At 28.2% G+C, this 22,380-nt stretch overlaps 2 protein-coding genes across 2 annotated transcripts; one reads left to right on the top strand and one right to left on the bottom strand.

Annotated features, from left to right (window-relative positions):
- The first annotated feature begins 6,380 nt into the window (after positions 1–6,380).
- Positions 6,381–10,076, top strand: LOC137830605 (F-box protein At5g52880). The gene is made up of 6 exons (XM_068638052.1): positions 6,381–6,714; positions 7,783–7,937; positions 8,018–8,105; positions 8,322–8,506; positions 8,955–9,097; positions 9,764–10,076. Exons 1-6 carry the CDS (start codon positions 6,530–6,532, stop codon positions 9,878–9,880), a joined length of 873 nt encoding a protein of 290 aa, XP_068494153.1. The 5' UTR covers positions 6,381–6,529; the 3' UTR covers positions 9,881–10,076.
- Positions 10,077–14,957: 4,881 nt separating this feature from the next.
- On the bottom strand, positions 14,958–17,425 carry LOC137830606 (reticulon-like protein B1). Its single transcript, XM_068638053.1, has 5 exons — positions 17,074–17,425; positions 15,968–16,148; positions 15,620–15,761; positions 15,426–15,495; positions 14,958–15,301 (listed from the first exon to the last, which is right to left on the bottom strand). Exons 1-5 carry the CDS (start codon positions 17,252–17,254, stop codon positions 15,141–15,143), a joined length of 735 nt encoding a protein of 244 aa, XP_068494154.1. The 5' UTR covers positions 17,255–17,425; the 3' UTR covers positions 14,958–15,140.
- Positions 17,426–22,380: the final 4,955 nt, after the last annotated feature.

The raw sequence follows: 22,380 nt of genomic DNA, 5'->3' as shown, positions 1-22,380 counted from the left end.
GACGACGTAAAGGGCTTAAGAAAACACACGTTGGATTTGCTAATAAGGGATAGCCATCCTGGCCGTTTACCCGGCCGAGAACTATAATAGTACAGAAAAGAAGAGGGACTAGGAGACAGTGATAATAGTTTACACAAAATACTAAACGCTTGCATCGCAGCCCAACCGTTAGGATGAAGCTGAGTAGGAGCAACATTAAGGAAATTAAGAACGCCTATTTGAAAGTTGTTTAAAGGCAATCGAATATGAAGATCTCTAAAAAAGCAAGCATAAAAATAAAAAAAAATTCATAGCTATCACCTTCTCGGCCATGGCAAACATTATCAACATCCTCAACACGCCTAAACGAAATGATATCATTGTCAATATCAGAGTAATAAATTTGAGAATGGGAAAGAAAGCTACGAAGTTCGTTAGCAGAACGATACTTCGAGAAAAACTCTCGGACATTAGGATTAACCCACTGATAACCTGGCCTCAAAGCCTCTCTCCCCAACCCATCTCTGCTCCCCAATTGGCTCCCCAACCAAAACCCTTATTCCTTCACCAGCATCACCTACAACCAGACCCACCTCACCTCCATTCCTCTCAGTACCTACTTCTCCATTAAGGCAGTTCATGCCCTTTTTGTTGTTATTATTATCATATGGAGTAAACTATAATGTAAGAGTGTAATTATTATTATTATTATTATTATTATTATTATTATTATTATTATTATTATTTATTTATTTATTTATTTATTTATTTTATTTTTTTACAATATTCAGCTAATAAACACTGAACAAGTTAGAAGAACTAAAAAAAATCAAAAACAATTCTGAAAAAGAAATATTTGTAAATCCAGGGTTAAAAACACAAAAACGGATTAATGCAGTGAGACTAAATAAGTGATAGAGGAGGACGAACCGGGTGAGGAGGATGCCAAAGATGTCGCAGATGATGAACGCAAGCTTCACTGAGACAAGGTTAGAAGCGTCCAAGCTCCAATGTCAGATGAGGAGAACACCAATGTTATCGGAGGAGGTGATTGGATGACATGACGACGGTGGATGGACGAAAAGAAGACACGCCGACGGTGACGGGATGAACTGAAGAGGAGTCGGCAGTAAACAAACAAATTGAAGAGGCACCGACTGTGAGTTGAAAACCAAAATTTAGAGTTGAAGGAAAAGATGGCTTTGAAGCATAAGGGTAGCATAGGGTGAAATGAAATTTGGATTTTCCAATTTTTAAAATCTATTTAATCAAAATGGATATCTGATTTGGAAAATTGATAAAATATGGATTAAAAAAACAAATTTAAATAAGTGGATTTTTAATGGATTGGATCAGTGCAAAATTGGAGCAGTTTGATTCAATTGGATTTTTTTACATCACTCCATTTATAGGAAATATATATTAGGATCCAATAATCATGGATACTATCATTATTAAATTAATTACGTATAATAGCATACAATATCGTACAATAACGTATAATAATTGTGTACAATAATTGCATACAATAATTGTATACAATATCGTAGAATAAAGCTTGAATTTTTATACTATCTTATTGGAGAAGAAAAAAAAGTTAAGTAAATTTTATTATAGGAATAAAGATAGTCATGCTCGACTATTTAGGTGGGACACTATAAATTTTAGTGATATATTCATAAATGGATTTCAATCACGACCATGCCTCTTAGTTCCGAAAGGCCGAAAAGCTATGTATTTGTGAGCACATTTGCAGTTCATGGAAAATTATCGGAGAAACGTCTGAGCTTACATATTATTGTTACGAGATATTTGCATTAGGTGGATCTTCTGCTACATTGAGTCTTGGATATAATTATGCTCCATTTTCTCATCAAGAAGTTTGCTTTCCAGGAAATACATCATGACTTTATTCGATCATGTTTCACCAGAATCAATGTTTAGATTATATTTCATGATATATTTTAATTTTTATAATTATCTCATATTATCAATTACAAACTAAAAAATATTATATTGTGCAGGGTGAAGACAATAAAACAAAAAATATTAATTAGAAACAAGTATTTTAAAAATATCTCTTTATAACTCTTCTTATCCATTTAAGGAGCTTGACCATCAATAGCAAACTTTCCTTATCTTTCCTTCAACAATATTAACATTGTTGTTTTCGTCCACATCCACTAATCAAGTGATTCTATCATTATTAAATTAATTACGTATAATTGCGTACAATATCATACAATAACGTAAAATAATTGCATACAATATCGTAGAATAAAGCTTGAATTTTTATACTATTTTAATAAAATTTTCAACTTGCTCTAATTTAGTAATTTAATACTACATAAATATTCTTAAAAACTAAAAAAAAGCAACTTTGCATAATTTATATTGGAATTCGGTAAAACTAAATTAGAAATTTTATCGTGCAACGCAAAATACCTAATCTAAGTAACCATAATATTTTATTAGACATAACCCTTTTTTAGATCAATAAAAAAATAAGATAAAAGAAAATAAATAGATATAATAATTATTATAGGAAATTTATTTAATTCTTATAGCTCTATTATTTAATTTATCACAGTATATGAAAGACGAAAAATTGAGTATAGATATGTGGACGAATATCAATAATGTTAATATTGGGAAAATAAAGTTAGGTAAAGTTTATTATAGGAATAAATCGACTACTTAGGTGAGATCCTACAAATTTTAGTGATATATTCATAAATGGATTTAAACTACGACCATAAATCAGGATCGGTCGATATTTGAGATGTGGGCTTGGTTTGGAAGAGGGGACATGTAGTATAAGCCTGCGTGTTGTTTACATGTCAGTGCTCTGATACCATATTACGAAGTGGACTTTAAGCCTAACTCAACCCCATAAAACCGGCTCATAGGGTTGAGGTCTGCACCCATTTATATATTATGAAATGTCCTTATCTCTCGTCGATGTGGGATCTCCAACACACCCCCTCACGCCGAGAGTGATAGATAGAAGCTCGTACGTGGAACTATATATTTTGGGTGTCCGATAGCAGCCCGATAGCGGGTGGCACGATAGGCCCAACAAATACTCGCTAGGATAGGCTTGAAATGGCTCTGATACCATATAAGAAAATGATAAAAAATAGTAAGAAGAAAATATGTTTCTTATTCTCTTATGTGTATATTACATCAGTCATGTATAGGAAATATATAGGGAGTTTCTCTCTCCCAAATTACAATCTAATTAGGTAGGATACTAATCATGAGATTCTATAATTCTTAAATTAATTGCATATAATTGGGTACAATATCGTCAAATATTGCATACAATAATTGCATATAATTTTATAATTATTATTTCCTTAATAGACCCACCTTAAAATGATATAATGTTATTGTCTTTTGAGACTATTACGAAGTGAATTTTAGTCCTAACTCAATCTCATAAAATCGGTTCATGAAGTTGAGATTTGCATCCACTTATATATAATAAAAGAGTCTAATTTTTAGTCATGTGTCAAAAGCAGCTACCATGGGCATGAAAGTAGGGTCGTTTATGGTTGTTGGGTTTTTGTGCAGTGACTTCACGCGAACAGGAACCTTAGCTGCTAAATACAGATTGAAGAAACTTGCATGCTTAATTGTAGTTGAAAGGGAAAATAAGTGCTTCCACCAAATGGGTTATGGCTTAAATATAGTCTCATTATTGAGCCATGAAATCAGCATTTTATTATATGTTGGAATCTGTGACATAAGACAGACATTGCTTATGGTTGTGTGCTGCCAAATAATGTTGCACTTTTGAACCACAAATTTATTTATAGATTTGCTGCCTGAAACCAATGGTTACGGTTGGTTGGTTGGTGTTAGACTGAAATAGTTCTTAAAGTTTCTCTTTCTTTATAAATATAAATATTGATCAAAATTATTTTAGAAACTATACTATTGAAAGTTTTTTTGAAGAGTTGTTTTCACTCAAATTATAAGTTAGATATTTTACGACATTTAACATTTGATTTTATTATTCTTCTAATTCTTAATTTTAAATTTAATTTAATCTAAATATTAAATCTTAACCCGTCATATCAAATTTGAAACTATTTTAATTATTTAGATAAACTAAATTTCAAAAGTATTGTAATCGAAATAACATGATAGTGAGTTTGGGAGAATAGTCATAATAATAAATACTAAATACAAGAGTGAGATAAGAAAACACCAATTAGTATAAGTAGTTAATAAGAGAGAATAGTTTTTAGAAGACTATGTAAAGGATATTTAATATAGTTGAATCAATCTAAAATAAACAATTTATATGGAACTAAGTTTTATTCCCTTAAGTTTAAAAGAAAAAGAAAAAAAAGGTTGAGTTAGTTATTTCTAAATGTGTGACAGTTTGTATTAAGTTTTAGGTAATGTGTGGTAGCATGAGTTAAATAAGTTGTATAATAATTTCAATTTTTTCTTTATTTTTTTTATGTATTTAGATTAAAATTTCAACTATTTCCAGAGTCTATATCATATATATATATATATATTGAATGTTATCGAGTTTCAAAAATTCATTCTAAAAGAATTCATTAATTTATAAAACTTTTTAAAAAAGAATCTATTACAAGAACAATTGATTACTCAAACAACAAAAACACACACATTTCAACATTTCAATCCATCCTTAATATTTTAATGTCTCATGTGAGGTTGCATTGTAAACAGTTTCAAAAAAACAAATTTAGCACTTTCTCAACTAAGCTACAAGTGGAAAACCCTCTTTACATTCAACCAAAAGTTGACCTTCCCAGCACAAACACTTGCTAAACTACTGAAGAAGGATGGAAAAATGCCCTCAGTAGCCAGCTTCATTACTAGTTATTTATGAATTCCATATTTTCTGAATCTGCAAAATTTCATAATTGATTTTCTTTTTCAATTGATATGGGAGGTATGTTTGAGTTGTTCTGAAAGAAGTATGAAAATGAAATTATTTTCTTATCCATTATTCATATATCTTCTTTTGCAACTGTGTTCTTGACTTATGCATCAAGTTTAACTATTTCTAGCCCACTGAGTTAGCCCAATATACTATTGTTTGTTACAGAGGAAAACACAATGTCACTGATATTATTTTAGACTTATGTTAGCTCTGTTGCATAACTTACCTGGACATTGAAGAAGATCATGACAATGCAAATCGCCAGAAACCAGAACCCATCATCGCTATGCTTCAAAACCACTTCTCTTAATACTAGATTTAAACAAAGCTGATTCCACGTGCAGGATTTGAATATAGTGAGAGAGATTTAACTTTTTGGATTAAAAACATATTAATAATATGTATTATATATATATATATAAAAAATTTATATTATTAATATAAATAATCACATAAATAAATTATTTATTTAATATTTAATATTAAACTTAATCTATATCTATATAAAGAAGAATCTCATTATAATTGTTTTTTTATATTGTTGTTATTTTATTATTCTATCAATATTTTATTTTATTATTTTATTTTAATATTTCATAATTATTTAAATTTAAAATAATATTAAATTTAAAAGTAACTTATTTGAGAGACAACGTACACTATATTTATTATTATTATTATTTGAAAAGAATGAATATTTTAAAAAGAATGAGTCAAATTGAATTTTGAATTTAAAAATGTTTTGATGAACAATAATTTTAATTTTTTTAAAATATAATAAGAATTAAAGTAAAACTTTAAATATAACATCAATAATTTGTTTTTTTTATAAAATTAATAAATTTAAAATTTGATTTTATTAATATTAATGGTTAAAACACATAATTTTTTATAAAAATTGAGAGAATTTAGATCATATATAATACTTAGGATCTCTCAATAATATGAATAAAAGATAAATTATATGTAAACTAATATTTAAAATAAAATAAAAATATTATTATTCATATATTTATAGTTGAAATATAAATTTATATAAATTATTTAACTTTTCAGTTCTCCTATTGAAAAATCTGTGACTCATTAAATACTTTTTATTTTTTCTTCTACTTTCATTATGTCTTTGTTACTTTTCTATTTATTTATGTTATAATTCTATTTTTATTTTTCTTATGAAAATCAAATAAATTATAATACATAGTAATCATGATAACTATTTTACTTTTTTAATCTTGAATAGAATATGTAAATAAAAAATAATAAATAAAATTTATAATTTTTTAAAAATGAAAAAAAAAAATATGTTTTATACAATTTAATTATTGTTATAATTTAAATAATCAAGATACAATAAATAAAAAACAGATTTTTTTTTAAAGAATATAATTTAAAAGTCATTCGTTTAACACGAGCTAAAAGACATATCTAAGCACTAAGATAATTAAAAAAATTAATTTTGATGAAATGGAGTAACAGATTTAACCATATAAAACAAGATTAGGGTTCTATTTGCTGTATTTCCCAATCCCCAATTCCTAATTCCCATTTCCCAGTGATGTGTTGTTAAGATGTGAATTGGATGGATTAAGAGAGGAGAACAGAACAGAGAGTGTTGAGAAGATGTCAAGCGCTTTAGAGAGATACCAAAAACTTGGCTTGAGAGATTCTCTACCAAAGTATTACAGATACCCAATTGCCTGCAAAGAGTTAAGCTTTATCCTCAGAGAAGCATTTCATCAAATTCCCAAAAGTTTGCAATCCATAATCTTCCAAGACACCCTCTTGGCCTTTCGTCTCCTCCCAGAGTATGCGTGCTACTGCTTTTCATTCTTTAATCGTTTTTCTCGTTATAATTATCGATTTGTTTCGTTAATCAAACTCGCCACACATGATTTTAAATCTCAATCTAATCATTTGGATTGTGGTAACTGCTGCCAATTGTCATGTGTCAGCAATTATTATTATTTGAAGACCATTGTTACCAAATATTGTAGTGTCTTTTTCTTCTGATAGAAATTTTCAGGAGATTTCTGGAAAATGTAGCAATTTTACAACCAAGATTTGTGAATAATTTTGATTGTCTTACAATTAATTGTCTTTTGTTTTTCTTCTGAAAGTGTCAATCACAGTGCTGGTTCTTGTGAGAAATATTTTGTATGAGCTGAAAGCTTTTTAATCCTACTGAAGCATCTGTCTACGTAGTACACTTTGTACTTCAAATCTACAATGTTTTAAACATATTCTTGTCTGAAAGAGAAGAAACATGAAAACGCAATGTGCAGAAAGGTGAAAGTGGTGGTTAGGGTGGACGCTTCTTTATGTGGATATGATAGGGTAGTTTTCCCTGATATTGACCAAGCAATGCAATTAGATAAACTATAAAAGTATCAAACTGTTTATTGCAACCATATCTTGCTTTTCACTGGAATTAGAATCAGTATTAAAAGCTGTATTGGAGAATTTCCATTTACCAATGGAAGAATTGACCTTGTTCATATAAACTTGTCCATAAACATTTATAGGAGAGAAAAAATATGAAATTTAAATGAATTGAGTATCTTCCATAACTAAATTTAACTTTTGCACTTCAAGTTTTGGATGAGTTAAATGAAAGAACTTTTAATAAAAGTTAAGTGTATTGTTGATTGCAGTTTATGGGAGAAACTCAGTTAATTTTACTTTTTTAAAAAGTATTTATAGAGAAAAATAAAATAAAAGAGGCCATACATAAAACTGAGAAGTGTTGTTTTTGTCTTTTCAATGGGGAGCAAGCTATTGTTACTAATTTTAACTTTATATTAAATTATTAATTGAGCATCTAGATGTTGCCTTCAAGGACCACTTTCCTCATTATTTTTCTATTCTGATTTTAGAATAGAGACTAAGAATGCTGTTTCAGCAGCCCAGTTCCTCCTTCAGAATGTGGAAGCAACACTACCAAATCGAAAAAAGAATGTGGCTGTAACAGAGTTTAAGCATGCTATGGTTTCTCACAAGAGACGCAGCAAAGCTCACCTGGTAGAGAAAGGTCAGATTATTTATAAGAATAAGAAAATTAATGAAGGCAAAGTAATCATGCTTAAGAAGTTGCTTTTCCCTGTATTGCAGGTTCACTGCAACTTCCACAAGATATTCTTGTGCACGTTTTCAGTTTTCTTGATATGAAATCTTTGGTTTCCGCGGGGCTAGTCTCCCGGTAATGCTTTCCTTATTTTATGTTCATCATATTTACATTGCATCATCAAGTCATCAACTCATCATTTTAGCCACATCTTGGTTTTTTAGGATGTGAAATACAAGAACCTATCATATATTTTTCTACATTGGACTGTTCTTTGAATTTGTCATGAAAATGGTTAAATATCATTATGAAAATAAACTCCCTGGTGACTCATAGACATTGCATATTTAGGTCATGGAACATAGCTGCAAATGATAACCATCTGTGGCAGATGCAGTATGTTGTACTGTTCGATAATGGTGCTAAACTGAAGCATGTGAAACCGGTTGAAGGCAAGAACTATAGGCTTTTGCAGGAAACCGTGGATAATAGACTCATTACTAACTGGAAAGAGAGTGTTAAAGGAGCATACACTGGTAAGCTGAATGTTGAGGAAATGTACTTAAACAGTTAGTTTTTTCACATCCAATATGTTCTCAGTCAAATAATGGAATAAAAGTATACTCTAGTGAGACTAGGAAACTATCATTGCACATTTATAATCTTTTACTTTGATATTAGGTTCCTAGCTGTGTGTGAGTCAGTATATATTGAGTTGATAATTGCTAGCCATAACATTTAGTTGGTTATCTGATCTGTATAATGATGCTAAAGTTAGAATGGTGAATGGAACTTAAAAATTATTCTTCGTTTCAATTGTTTTGGAAACTGTTAGGAAAAACATTGAGTTTTGTATTATTTATCAGTTAAATACATGTGTGGTATAAGAACAGAAAGGAGTTATTCTCTCTCTCGCAGATAGAGAAACACGCATGAGGTTCAATTTTCTCTTCTGTCTTAAGTTGTTGATTTTGATATGTATAGGTGCATTATCTAGTATATTAACAACCAACCGGGGATATTGTGGACACTGCAAATCAGTAGTTTGGCTAAATAACGTAAAATGCCCCAATGTACATTCTGGAATATCAAAAATTCAAGATATCAAGCCTGTAACAGCATTCCAGGTATGTTCTCATTCATCCTTCCTAGTGTTTTTCTCTTTACCTTGTGTCTGGATCCTTTGAGAGTAAGTAGCTTGAAGGGCTAACGATGGGTGAGAAAAGGGGAAAGAGAGATGGATAAGGAAAGAAACAATTTTTACAGAAAAGAATGATAGTTCTCTTAAGGGATGGCTTACTTTTGTTCACAGTAGATTGTGTTTTTGTTTGTTGGTGGAGATTCCACATCGATTAGAGATAAGACAATTCGAACTATATAAGTCAGTGTAAACTTCACCTTATAAATCGATAAACTGGTGAGTTATGCTTAAAGTTCATTTCTTAATATAGTATTAGAGTCATTTAGAGTCTATCCCAGTGAGAGTTTGTTGAGTCTATAGTGTCACCCGCTATCGGACCGCTATTAAACCATCCATAATTATATAGTCAATCGTACGAGTTGGGAGTCTCGGTGTGAAGATGATGTGTTAAAGATTCACATCAACTAGAAATAAGAACAATTCGTAATATATAAGTGAATACAAATCTCAACTTATAAGCTGATTTTATAAAATTGAGTCAGATTTAAAATGTCGTTTTCAATATTTATCTTAAGCTATCGATCAAAATGGTGTACTAGAGGAACTGGACTATACGTAGCTAAGACTAACTGTGTAGTCTTCCTAATTTCAGGTTGTGGAATATCTTTTAGATGATTCTGTATCAATAACATCTTCCTCGGACAGTGACAGTGATTCGGAAGGAGAACCAGTTTCGAAGTTATGGGCATATCGAAAGTTCAGGAAGTAATAGTATTTTCATTTCACTAAATTGTTTCTCTGTAATCATTTATAGGAAAAGTAACATTAGATTTTTTGGCCTCTGTTTCGTGGCTATACAGTAATATGTCATACACTGCACATACAGTAAGATGTCATACACTGCACATACCTCTGCGTAGGTGTTCCATCTCTTTTGCTTATATTCTTATATGGTTTGTTGTCTATATCACGTGTTTGTGCGTTTAAAAATATAATTAAATTAAGAATGTCTAAAATAATAGGATGAAATTAAAAAAATTGCCATAATAATGAGATAAAAATAATTGTTAAACCCGTAAATAATAATTAAAAATTCTTACTTGAAGCCATCTACAAATGACTGAAACAGCTTCCAATGTTTTGGGGATTCATATCCGTGTAAACAACTAAATTTAAAAAAAAAAAAACAAAGTCTGATTGCGATAGCCATAATATAACATTTTTATTCATTTGCATCATGGATCATATATTTATTATACTTAAAATACAAAGATTGAAATTATAGAAAAGTAAAATTAATAACATATTTCACTACAAGAAAAACAAGAAAAAAAATTTAACAGGAGGTTTATTTTTACATTATTCATGGTTAAAATCTCTATCAAGTGATTTACTTAGGATTGTAGTTTTTCCCACTAAACCATCTCTGGAGTGTTCTTCGGAATTTTATTAAACTTTAGGAAAAGTCTTTCAGAACTCCTTGTTAAAATACCATGGGTTTAAGAACTTTCATAAAATATAATGAGTTTCAAAAATTTTGTAAAATGACATGTCGTTTGAAATAACCTTCGATTTCATTTTCCACAATCTTTAACGATCCTCGTGACTTCTCTTTTCCATTGTAGACACACTACTCTTCGACACAGGCTCAATGGTCGTCGACGGAATCACAATTCAGTCACACGTATGCCTATTATATCTAAGAAGAAACATTACATAAGACACTATATTGTTCTTACTCCAATATTGCTTCTTCCATCACCTTACTGAACTTGGGTCACAAGCCACTGTTACCTTGCTCGGCAACAATTAGTATTTATCATTATTTTATATATCCTAAATAATTGCATTATCTATCAGATGTGGCCTTTATAAACATGTGTGTTCTTAGCTAAAGATTGCAAGAACATATTGCGATGAGAAATTAACTTTATCGCTTCTCACTTTCACAGTGAATTAATTATTATATGCATTTTAAAATAAAGACCTTAATTTAAAATATTTCAAAATTATGAGAATTAAATATTAATAATTATAACTAAAACTAAAATTTAACATAAAATATCTGTGCATCAAAAGTTAAAACAAAATAAGTCAAGTTTTTTTTAAGTATGAGCTCGTAACAAAAAAAACTAAGAATTATATAAACCAACTACCATCAATCATCAAAATAATGCAAATACTCTTGAAATACTTATTATCAAAGATTAGTTGTTGATATACTTATTATCTAAGATTATTTTGCTGATTTTTTAAAATAGATTTTTAAAACTTTAGAAAACTTATTTGTAATGTAAAGTTGCATTTTCAAAATTTTAGAAATTTAGTTATAAAATATATTAAAACTATGTAGTTTTTAATTATTTATTTATAAATAGATTTAATTATATTTATTTATTGAAGTTTAAAAAATCTGAAGTGTTTTTATTGAGGTTGTACGATAAATCTTTGGAATTTAACGAAAGTTAAACAAACCTCCGTTATTTTGCTGAGATTTTAGAAAAAAAAATTGAAATTTAACAAACGTTACAAAAAAAACCGTTATTTTGCTAACTTTTAGAATAAACCTTTTGGAATTTAACTAAGGTTAAAAAAGTCTCCCTTATTTTGCTGAGGTTTTATAATAAACATTTGGAATTCAACGAAGATTAAAAAAAACTCCGTTATTTTGTTAAGGTTTTAAAATAAATATTTAGAATTTAACAAAGGTTAAAAAAATATTCATTATTTTGCTGAGGTTTTAAAAAAATCATTGAAAAAAAAACCTCAATTATTTTGCTGAGATTTTTGAATAACCAACCTTTCGAACTTAACAAAGGTTAAAAAAATCTCAGTTAATTCAATCAATTCTTAGAATTATATCAACTATAAAATAACCTCTATTAAAAGTATTTTTTATTATAGTGATTTAAAAAAAAATGTATTGAAAAAGAGAGATACTTTAAAAGTACCTCATTTTAGGAAATACATGGTTGAGTTGTTTATTGAGTGAGGAGAATGAAGGAAGTGCCTCGTCTCGAACCTGAGATCAAACTGTTTGCAGCAAACCATCAGATCAGGTATCAGACAGACAACACTTCCAAAACATTTAATTATATATATATATATATATATATATATATATATATATATATATATACACTTTAGTTATGGAGGAAAATTGACAATTCAACCTATTCTCCGTTCTTTCCGAAATAATTGCTGTGTAAAATGTAAGAGTATTAATAGGTATTCTTTCTTATATTTTAGATGAACAAGAATATTACGAGAGTGATGAAATTTTAAAAACAAATTGTGAATTTTCAAAATGACAATGAATTTGATATAAAAAAAATAATGGTAATGTTTATTTTAAAATAGATAAATATTATCACAAGTTATAAAATAAATATGTTTGAAACGAATTGCAATATGCACATAAAGAAGTAATTAATACTTTATTTGCCGAATAAGTGCATCAGTGTTGTATCAGATTAATACATGAAATTTTATTTTTTTTAACATTGAATTACTTAAACTTTTAAATCGTTTAATTTGTCTTTAAAAATTTTAAATCAAGATCCTTTACAAAAATAGAATGCCCACTGAAATAGGTAAGAAAACAATACCACAAAAAAATATATCAATTTTTTAAAATTATAAAAAAAAATGAAAACGTCATTTGAAAGAGAGAAGTACAATTTTTTTCTATTAAAAATAGCATGAAAAGTTATTTAATTGAAAAACAAAATAAGATTTTTAATTTGAAAAAGTGAGTACTTAAGAGTATCTCAATTGAAATAATGTTTTGTTCGGATGAATTAAAGTGAAGGTGTCTTGTCTTGAACCTGAGTTCAAGGTGTTATTGAAGGATTAAATTGAGGGAAAATAATATGAAAATATATGAAGTAATAAGAATAATATAAAATTAACAATGAAGAGATAGTGTTATTGTTTTTCATTTAAGAAAATAGTTGTTTATTTTATGTTCTTTAAATAAATTATATGTTTTAAATATAAAAATAAGTCTTGTGTAAAAAAAATATTTTTTAATTAGAAAAAAATGTTACTTTTAAGTATTTTATGCTTTTGCATTAATAAGTTAGGTGTGTAAAGTAAAAGATAATGAACAAAATTAACATATTTTTTGTTCTAATAGAATTATAAATGTTCTATATTATAGTATTTTTAGAGTCTTTCAAAATTATAAATATACTATTTTTATTGACGGAGTTGAAGTTTATTAATAAGCTTTGTAAATATTTTATTTTTCATTTTATATTATTTTTTAGGCTCTTAAAAACTAAATATGTCATTATTATTAACACAATCAAAGTCCATCAACTTTTAGTATTTAACCAAATATTATATATTTAACATAATTAAAATATTAGTACAAAATGTAATTTATTGGAATGTAGGATTTAATAATTATTTAATTATAAAATTTTGAAAGATTATTTTAATCCTAATATCTCGAGTTTATATACTTAACATCGTTATAATGTTGGAACATGATTTTTTTTTGGGTACAGGTTGTTACTTATTGATATATAGATTTAATAATTGATTGATTGTAAAGTTTTGAAAAAATACTTTAATTGTAGTATCTAAGAAAAATGAATGTTTTTATTATTACAGAATCTTTATTGAAGAGGGAGTAATTGATTGAGTCAACTTGAAAAGTGAGCATTTTTTTTTTTAAATAGCACATAGTATCTAAAAGGAGAGTTGAATAATGTTATTTTTTTCACTGAAATAAAATAATTTGAAGACTAATAATGTAGACATATACAAGAGTGAGAGAATGAATATGAAAAAAAAAAATATTGGTTCACCTTAATTTTGAGCTATATCCAAAAACAAATTACAATACTCTTAAAGAATTCTATTATACTCAAACATATTACAACCTAGTATTTTTGTTTTTATTTTTTTAGCTGCAACAGAATACAACAAAGACTACAAGAATAAATAATAACACACTCATTACTACGTCTAACTCTACAAGTTGAATGATCGTAAACTCCAATGTATAAAAGTGGATATGATTTGATCGTATTCGTGTCTTTAGTGTTCATTATTCTCTTTTATAGGCTCTTTGAGAGTATGATAATTGGAAAGAGAATATTCTCTTTTGGTGTTCTTTAGAAACTCTACTTTTAATTAAAAAGGATAAATTGATACATAGGATTATTTCCTATATATGTACTTTAATATTTTTTATGATTCTTTTTTAGAAGGTTTTGATATAACCATGTTCAAGATAAAATATATATATATATATATATATATATATATAACACATATATGTATAAACTATGTATTTTAGTTTTCTAAGCGTTATATGATATATGATTTATTTCAATATCAAAATGTTTCAAAATATACGAGAATGAAATAACTTCATATGTTTTGTTTCATATAATAATGTTTTTACAAAAAATAGCATAGTGTTGGACATTAATTTGTCTTATCTAAAAATCTGACATAAAATCATGTAAGGACATTTATTTATAAAATTCTTTTAGCATAAATTTGTGAGACGAGTTTGAACAAAATTTCCTCATTAACTTTTTATGGTGATTATAAGTATCTTATGGTTTTAATGTTAATGTTAATTATTAGATATGGTAGAAAAGTATGTTTTCATTTAATTTATAAACTCAAAATGAGTCATATTGGTGGTAGTCCTAGACTTTTTTTAAGAAAAAAAATCAATCCATAACCACCGGGCATTTTAATTCAGTAAAATCCATGTTACATTTAAATGTTATTATGAGGTATTTAAAGTAAGGAATTTGTGTAATTGAGCAATGAAAGAAATAAATAGAGAAAAGCGAGAAATAGAAAAAGGCAAATAGAAGTTGGGAAGCAGTTCCTTAGATGACATTTAATTTAAGGCTACTGAGAAATGATGAAAGATAATCCTAAAAAATAGTTAAAGCCAGGACTAGGTGGACTTTTATTCCTCAAACAAACTATATTTCACTATCTATCTGAACAAAACAGACATCCACAGTAAACAATAACCGGACAGATGATGTATTCTAATCTTTTTTGAATCCCGCTATTGGTATCTGGCTCAAAACCTTAGCATCAAACACTGCATATTGTTTTTTTATCTCAATCATTGCCTTCTCACCCATTGCATCAACCTGGTCTTCGTTTTTCTCATACAGCAGTGGCAACGTGAACAGTGACAAATAGACTGTATCTCACCAAACGGGCTCAGTGTTAGGAGAATACCATTACAATGGTCTTTTAAGCATAGAACATAAAGACATGTATGTAACAAGGGGAAGAACTAATGGAAGTAATGCATGAAGTCTTACATAGATAAAATAAGGTCAAGAAGTTGAACCAACTCCCAATAACCGAGATAACCCATAATACAGCAATAACCTGGTGACACGACAAAACACATCTTAGTGTTGCTACAAACTGCTAATATCAGCACAAAGTCTGTACGAAGAAAAAACGTAAACACTGGATTCACACATGAGAACCAAGGGAGAAATCAACTTACGCTAAGAAACTTCTTTAAATCCCTCCCAGTTCCAATTTCCCGCAAAACAACGAAGGCTCGGTTAACTTCAGCTCTTATAGCAGAAGCAGCCTCAAGAACGCATTCCTCAGGAATTACTACTTGCGGGATGTGCAGTGGCGACCTAGTTGGGAAAATTTCAAGACCAAATGGAATTATCAAGATAGAAGATATAATGTTTTACTAATAGGAATCAGTTTTGTATTTGATATTCCTATAAAATGTGGAGTAAAAATGTAACACCGTTAAGAGTACATTTCTGATTTTTTTCACCCATATTCTAAAGATGGACGAAAACAGCATAAATATAATCATTTCCCAAAGGCTTACTTGTGGATAAAGACAGATGCATTGGACCACAAGAAAAGTGCAGCTAGAGACATAATCAATAAATGGCAAATAAAAGTTATCAGGTGGTATCCCATCATCTCAAAGAAAAACCAAAAGGCAGTGCCAGCACCAAGTGCAATTCCTGTGCTTCTCCGATTCCTCCATAGCAAAATATCGGCAGCTGCAAAAGGAACAGATGTAATGCACCACAATGATTAGAAGAATTGAATTTATCAACAACAAAAAATAGATTTTATTCATTAGGAAGAAATTTGTCTACGCAGAGTTGAAAGATAAATCCCAATTCAACCCCTTGCCAATTTCAGCTGTGTCCATATCAAAAGCCAAGGTCACACATTACAGCAATATCAAATGATGAAGCAAAATGTCAAAAGGTTTCACAAACAACCTTCAACAAGAGATTGCAATGGAACATAAGAAATTCACTCTGTCAAGCAATATCTTCTCTCTTTATTGTTATAATATACCAAAAAAGTCATCAAACAATATTCCTGTTTTTCATCATTGTTATTTCTTACTCTGTGTTCCAATTAAATACACAACAACATAAAAATTATTATAACTTAATGTAAGATGCGAGTTTTATAAAAATAAGATAAAGTTAAACTCGAATATTTCTCAACGTTATATCACCAATCAATTAAAATTCATCTAATTATTACAAAAACTTAATGATGCTAATTTATACATAACAGTTCATAATTAGACTATAGTTTAGAGCAAATATCTTTTAATTAATTAAATTAAAAAATAGTTCAATAAATTTGTTTTACTATAACCTAGATGGCGCAAGTACAAATAAATTGAATATAAATCAAACATCCGTAAACATCTAATCTAAGCATTTATGCCTAGGGGAAAATGATGAAATCAATATCAACCGCTATAAACAGAACACCGCCATGATCAATAAGAAAACGACATCGTTATGCATCCTTCTAATGCCAGCTTCAGATCATAAACGACACTCGTAATCAGAGTTTTCCATCGCATGCGATCAAACACGAAACCCGTGCCATGAGTGAAATGAGTAACGAGGAAGATAATAACGAGAAATACAAAGAAAAAGAATGAATGCAGATTACGTTTTCCACCGCCGAGGACCTTGTGGACGGGCTGCTCGCGGCCAAAAAGGCGGTAAACGTTAGATTTGGAGGCCTTGGCGTGGTCATCGTCGGAAGAGGAAAATGATTCAGATTCGGAGTTGTGATCGTGGAATTTATCTTCCATCTTTTGGAGGAAGGAATCCGTATCCTCTGACGCCATGGATATGCGAATGATGGAAGTGAGGAACGAAAGAAGGAGTGCGTGAGAGAGAAAGAGAGAACCGAGTTTCACTGAACCCTCTCTATTTATATTTCGCGGGTTGTTGAGTCCGAGTCTCAAGCTCGGAATGGTGGTTAGGAATAAATAACGGAAATCTTCCACTTCAGTTGAACCTCTTCACAATTAATTTTTCTTCCTTTTTCCTTACTTCAATTTGTTTATATATCTCCGCTTCTTATATTAATTTTATGCATTGCACAGTTAATTAAAGTATGTTTTTTCCAAGTTTATGATAATCTAATGTTACACAATACAAATTAAATTAAGGTTAGAGATCAGGTGTCTATGAAAAGGTTTTATAGTTTCAATTAATTGTTTTCTATTTAACTTTTTCTCATATTTGTTCGGGTTTAAATATATGCACATGCACCGGTAATGAAATGGTTATGCTGTTCATAAATTATAAATCTATATATCCTTTTTCTTTTAATTTCACACACACATATTTACTTAAATATCTCTTATCTTTTTGTTTCGTAAACAATTTTAAGAAATAAAATTTTATATTTAAAAATACTATACTAAATCATTAATTTTAATGCTACTTCTACATCCATTATCAATTTAATTGTAATAAATTCTATAAATATTTTATAATTGATTTCAAAATGCAAATTCTATGACAAGTAGGATTGGTATCCAAATGAGTATAAAAATAAAAAAGTATACTTGTTTCTTTAGGATTTTTTAACAATATAGTAAAATTTTACTTCTTAGATATCAAAATAGTAAAATTTTAAAAGATTATTAAAATTGATAAGTCTTGTATTTAAAGTTGTATAAATATGACATGATTTTAATATAATCAAATTTTAACTAAAGTCGTGTTAAGGGTATTTTGATAATCTTAAAAAAATATACTCATTTTAATAATTAAAAAATCAAATTACACTAGTAAAAATTCTTGTTTCTCATGTGCCGGATTGAATTATTTTTTTTTCTCAAAAGATATCAAAATAAATACTACATGCCATTGAGAGTATAATTTTGTCATTCTTCATCAATATAAACAATATTATGATTTTTTTTAATTTGTGATTTAAAATAGAGACATAGTAAGGAAATGAGGTGAAATGGATAGAATAAAAAAATATTAAATATTATATTATTATTACATTAATATTTAACATATTTTATTATTAAATTGATTGATAAATATTCAGAAATTCATTGCAGATATTGAAAATTAAAATGGCAATACAAGAACGAATTTTATAATCCTTTTATAGTTTTTGAATTTTTACAATGAAATAATAAATAGACTTTATAAAAATTATTCACTCTTAAAGCTAATTAGTTCGGATAAATTTATAAAATAATTAATATTTACGTATTAGTGTTAAAGAACAGGTCTATTCAGATAAGTTTTATCATAACCTAAAATTAACTTATACAAAAGTTCAAAACATAATTTTTGAAAAATTCTACATAGAAAAATGATACCCTGATGTTGAATTATTTTGTGTTTATTTTTTCATATAATTTTGATATTTTTTTCATGCATTAACTCTAAGAAACTAACTTTTAAGTATATCCAATAATAAAATGAAAAGGAGAAACTAAAAACCAGAAACATCATAACAAATATAATTTTTTTGTGTGATATCATTGTAATAAAAAAAATGAATGGAAAAACTTACCTTTATCGATAAATGATTAAGAAAAACTAAATATCGATAAAAATCATAGGAAACATGAAATATGTTTGAAATAAGCCAAATGCTCCCTACATCATATCAATTTCATATGCACCCAACCTGATATTGAAAATGACAAAAATTTTCTTTTAAAATAACGAAAATAACCTTAAAAAAAGAAGGGTGTAAATAAAAATTATTTTAAGAACTTTTTATCTAGAAATATTTCAGATTTTGATATCTGGAACACATTTTTTAATTTTATAAATTTTAATTCGGAATGCATTTTTAATTTTGTATTCCAGATTTTTTTTATTTGGAATGTATTTTTTTATTTTTAAATTAATTTTACTATTTCGGATTTTTAAATTCGGAATAAGAATAATTTTGGAAATTTTAAAAATTGATAGGGTGTAGATTAGAATTGATATGGTGCAGGAAGAAATTCCCTTGATTCGATTGCCATAAATGATGGGCTTATCACTATTGCACCTGCGCTCTCCACTAGATTCTTTGAGGAAGAAGAAGAAGAACACAGTGTTCGGACTGAATTTCAAAAATTATCATATATATTTTGTAAATCTTGTTTTGGAAATTTTATTTAAAAAAACTATTTTAGAAAATTTTGTTCTGAATAGCTCTTTGCATAATGTATCATGTTTGTGTCTAGAAAACATGTGTAAGAAAACTTGTTTAAAAAAATTCTATTATAGAAATTTTGTTTAAAAAATCCTATTAAGAGATCTCGTTCCAAAAATCATACCGGAAATTTTGGAAAACTTATGCCTAGATTTTTATAAAAAATAATCTAGAAGTTAGTTTTATGCATGTTATTGTAAAAGAAACTTATAATTCCATCCGAATGAACAATTGATTTATTCTCTTCTAACGTTTTCTCCTTTCTGTCCTAGTATGCAAGTTTCAAGTATATATCTCAACAAAATTTGATGTTTAAATAAATATTTGAAATTTGAGTGTAATAAATGATGTATCTTTGTTGTAGTTGTTATTGTACCTATTTATATATCTTGATGAATTATTTTATTATTAAATCAAGATTAATGTACATATCATTATTAAGAACATATTACTTAATCTTTCTACATTTTATCTTTTAAGTTAATCATTTATTTACTTTAATACATTGTGTGATGATTAATAATGATGTAACATCTTCAATACTAATACATATGGATATGCATAATATCTATATCATGGAGGTGAAACCTTTGAAATAAAAAACACCCGTCATTGGTTAATAATAAACAAAAACATTTTCAACCAATTCATTTTATTCTAGGGGAATAAGATTAGGTAAGTAAAACAAATTCATTTACTTTTTTGTCATGTAACATCCCTAATTTTATTTTTTTTTCTTTTTTTTTCATGCAATATCTAATTAACATATAAACTTGTTTTCTCATATTTGTATCTCAAAATATATCCCTCTTCATAGGATTTAATATATACATCCAAAAAGTTTAAAAACAAAACAAAGCAAAGCATTCAATTTAAATCTATCTAATCCTTCTGTTGCTCACTGAGGAGCTCTATTACCTGCAATCTCATCTGCTCCCGTGTAAATACACGATCATCACAGTTAGATAAACAACACAACCAAATAACAGGGTAAACTAGCCATATAAAACAAAATTCTATAAAATTTCACTTTGAAATTAAAAAAAACATAAATCATAAGTCTCATACAAATTCTCAAATCATCAAGTGCCATACAAATTCTATATTCATCTTTCACATGTCAGAATTCCACTGACTCATATAATATAGATACTTGACTCTACTTCCGGAAGACTCGTGCGTTGACTTAGACTCAAAGATCGGCACCTGTCATACTATATCACTGTGAAATCCACACAGCTATGCGCATATATAATCTCAATATCATCTCTCTCCTAGTATGACAGGGTTAACTCATATAACAGGTCAAGTTAGTTATCTTTCAAACAACTTACCCATTCATATGAACCTCCTTCGACTCTCACCACCTGAATAACTTCATCTATATGATTTCATTATCTCAGTAGAGTCAGGATATCTCCTTCTAGACGAATCCCTAGTCAATGCACATCCTAAACAATCTTAACACGGTATTTTCTTTCCTGAAAATACTATGTCTTGATCTTACTTTCACATCATTGCACACTTCTTTTAACACATCAATACACCATACAATCATAACATATAACTTAACTTTCTAATAATCCAAATATATCCAAAAAGTTATTTAACAATAGTAATCTAAAATAAACTATGCTAAAATAATAAAAATAGCAATATTCATATATGTATACAAAATTTTGGATTGAACGAAAATATTTTAGGTTGATCGAAATCACACCAGAGAGCACCCAGAAATTTTGGTTTGAACGAAAATAATTTAGGTTGATCGAAATCACACTAGAGAGCACCCAGAAATTTTGGTTTGAACGAAAATATTTTAGGTTGATCGAAATCATACCAGAGAGCACCCAGAAATTTTGGTTTGAACGAAAATATTTTAGGTTGATCGAAATCATACTAGAGAGCACCCATAAATTTTGGTTTGAACGAAAATATTTTAGGTTGATCGAAATCACACCAGAGAGCACCCAAATTAACAAAGTTCCTGCTATAGCTAAAATTACTCTAATCAACATTATAATTGTATAACAGTAACCATATATCCAATTTCACCTTCAAATCTTCTAGCCTAGTATTCTATTGAAAATTAAGGCTAGTTTCCCTTACCTGAAAATTAGAAGATATCCAAAACCACCAAGAACCCAAAGGTAACTTAACCTGTATCACAGAGTCCTAATAAAAAATCTAACTATATCACTAAGAACCTAAGCTAACAGAGATTAACCCTGAAGCTAAAAGGGTCACATGTAAGCAAGGAAGAAAACAACCTAACAAGTTCCAAATTTGACTCAAAGAGGAGAGCAAAAATGAACTTACTCTATTAGATATTCTTATCGGGTAGTCTTGTAGTACTCACTGTCAGGAGTCTGATGGTGGACTCTGATCGTCGAACAGATGAACGAGGAAGTCAGAATTGTAGAGAGAAGGGAGAGAAAAGGAAAAGAACTTTCTAGAGAGATGGTGGTTCTTTTTAAAATGAAACCTGAATAACTGAATTTCTATTTATATGCCCTTTTCATTTAAAATTATTCAGGAGTCATTTAAAATATACCACTTCTACTCTAAAGTAATTTTTCTATATCCTTACCGATCATCCATTAATAACTAAATTTAGTTCATTTATCTATTACAGAAATATAAATAAAATTATCAAATTTATTTAATTTGATGAATGAATAAGTCATCTATTATTTTAATCAATTTTTTATGTTAAATATTTCTTACATTTACATATTTAATTAAAAGAATTAATTAGAAAAAATATTATAATTTTTTTAACTTCTGAAA

This window comes from Phaseolus vulgaris, chromosome 7, assembly GCF_000499845.2.
Source record: "Phaseolus vulgaris cultivar G19833 chromosome 7, P. vulgaris v2.0, whole genome shotgun sequence".
In the NCBI taxonomy this organism is placed as follows: Eukaryota; Viridiplantae; Streptophyta; class Magnoliopsida; order Fabales; family Fabaceae; genus Phaseolus; species Phaseolus vulgaris.
The sequence above is the reverse complement of the archived record's forward strand: the minus strand, read 5'-3'. Positions and strand labels throughout refer to the sequence as shown.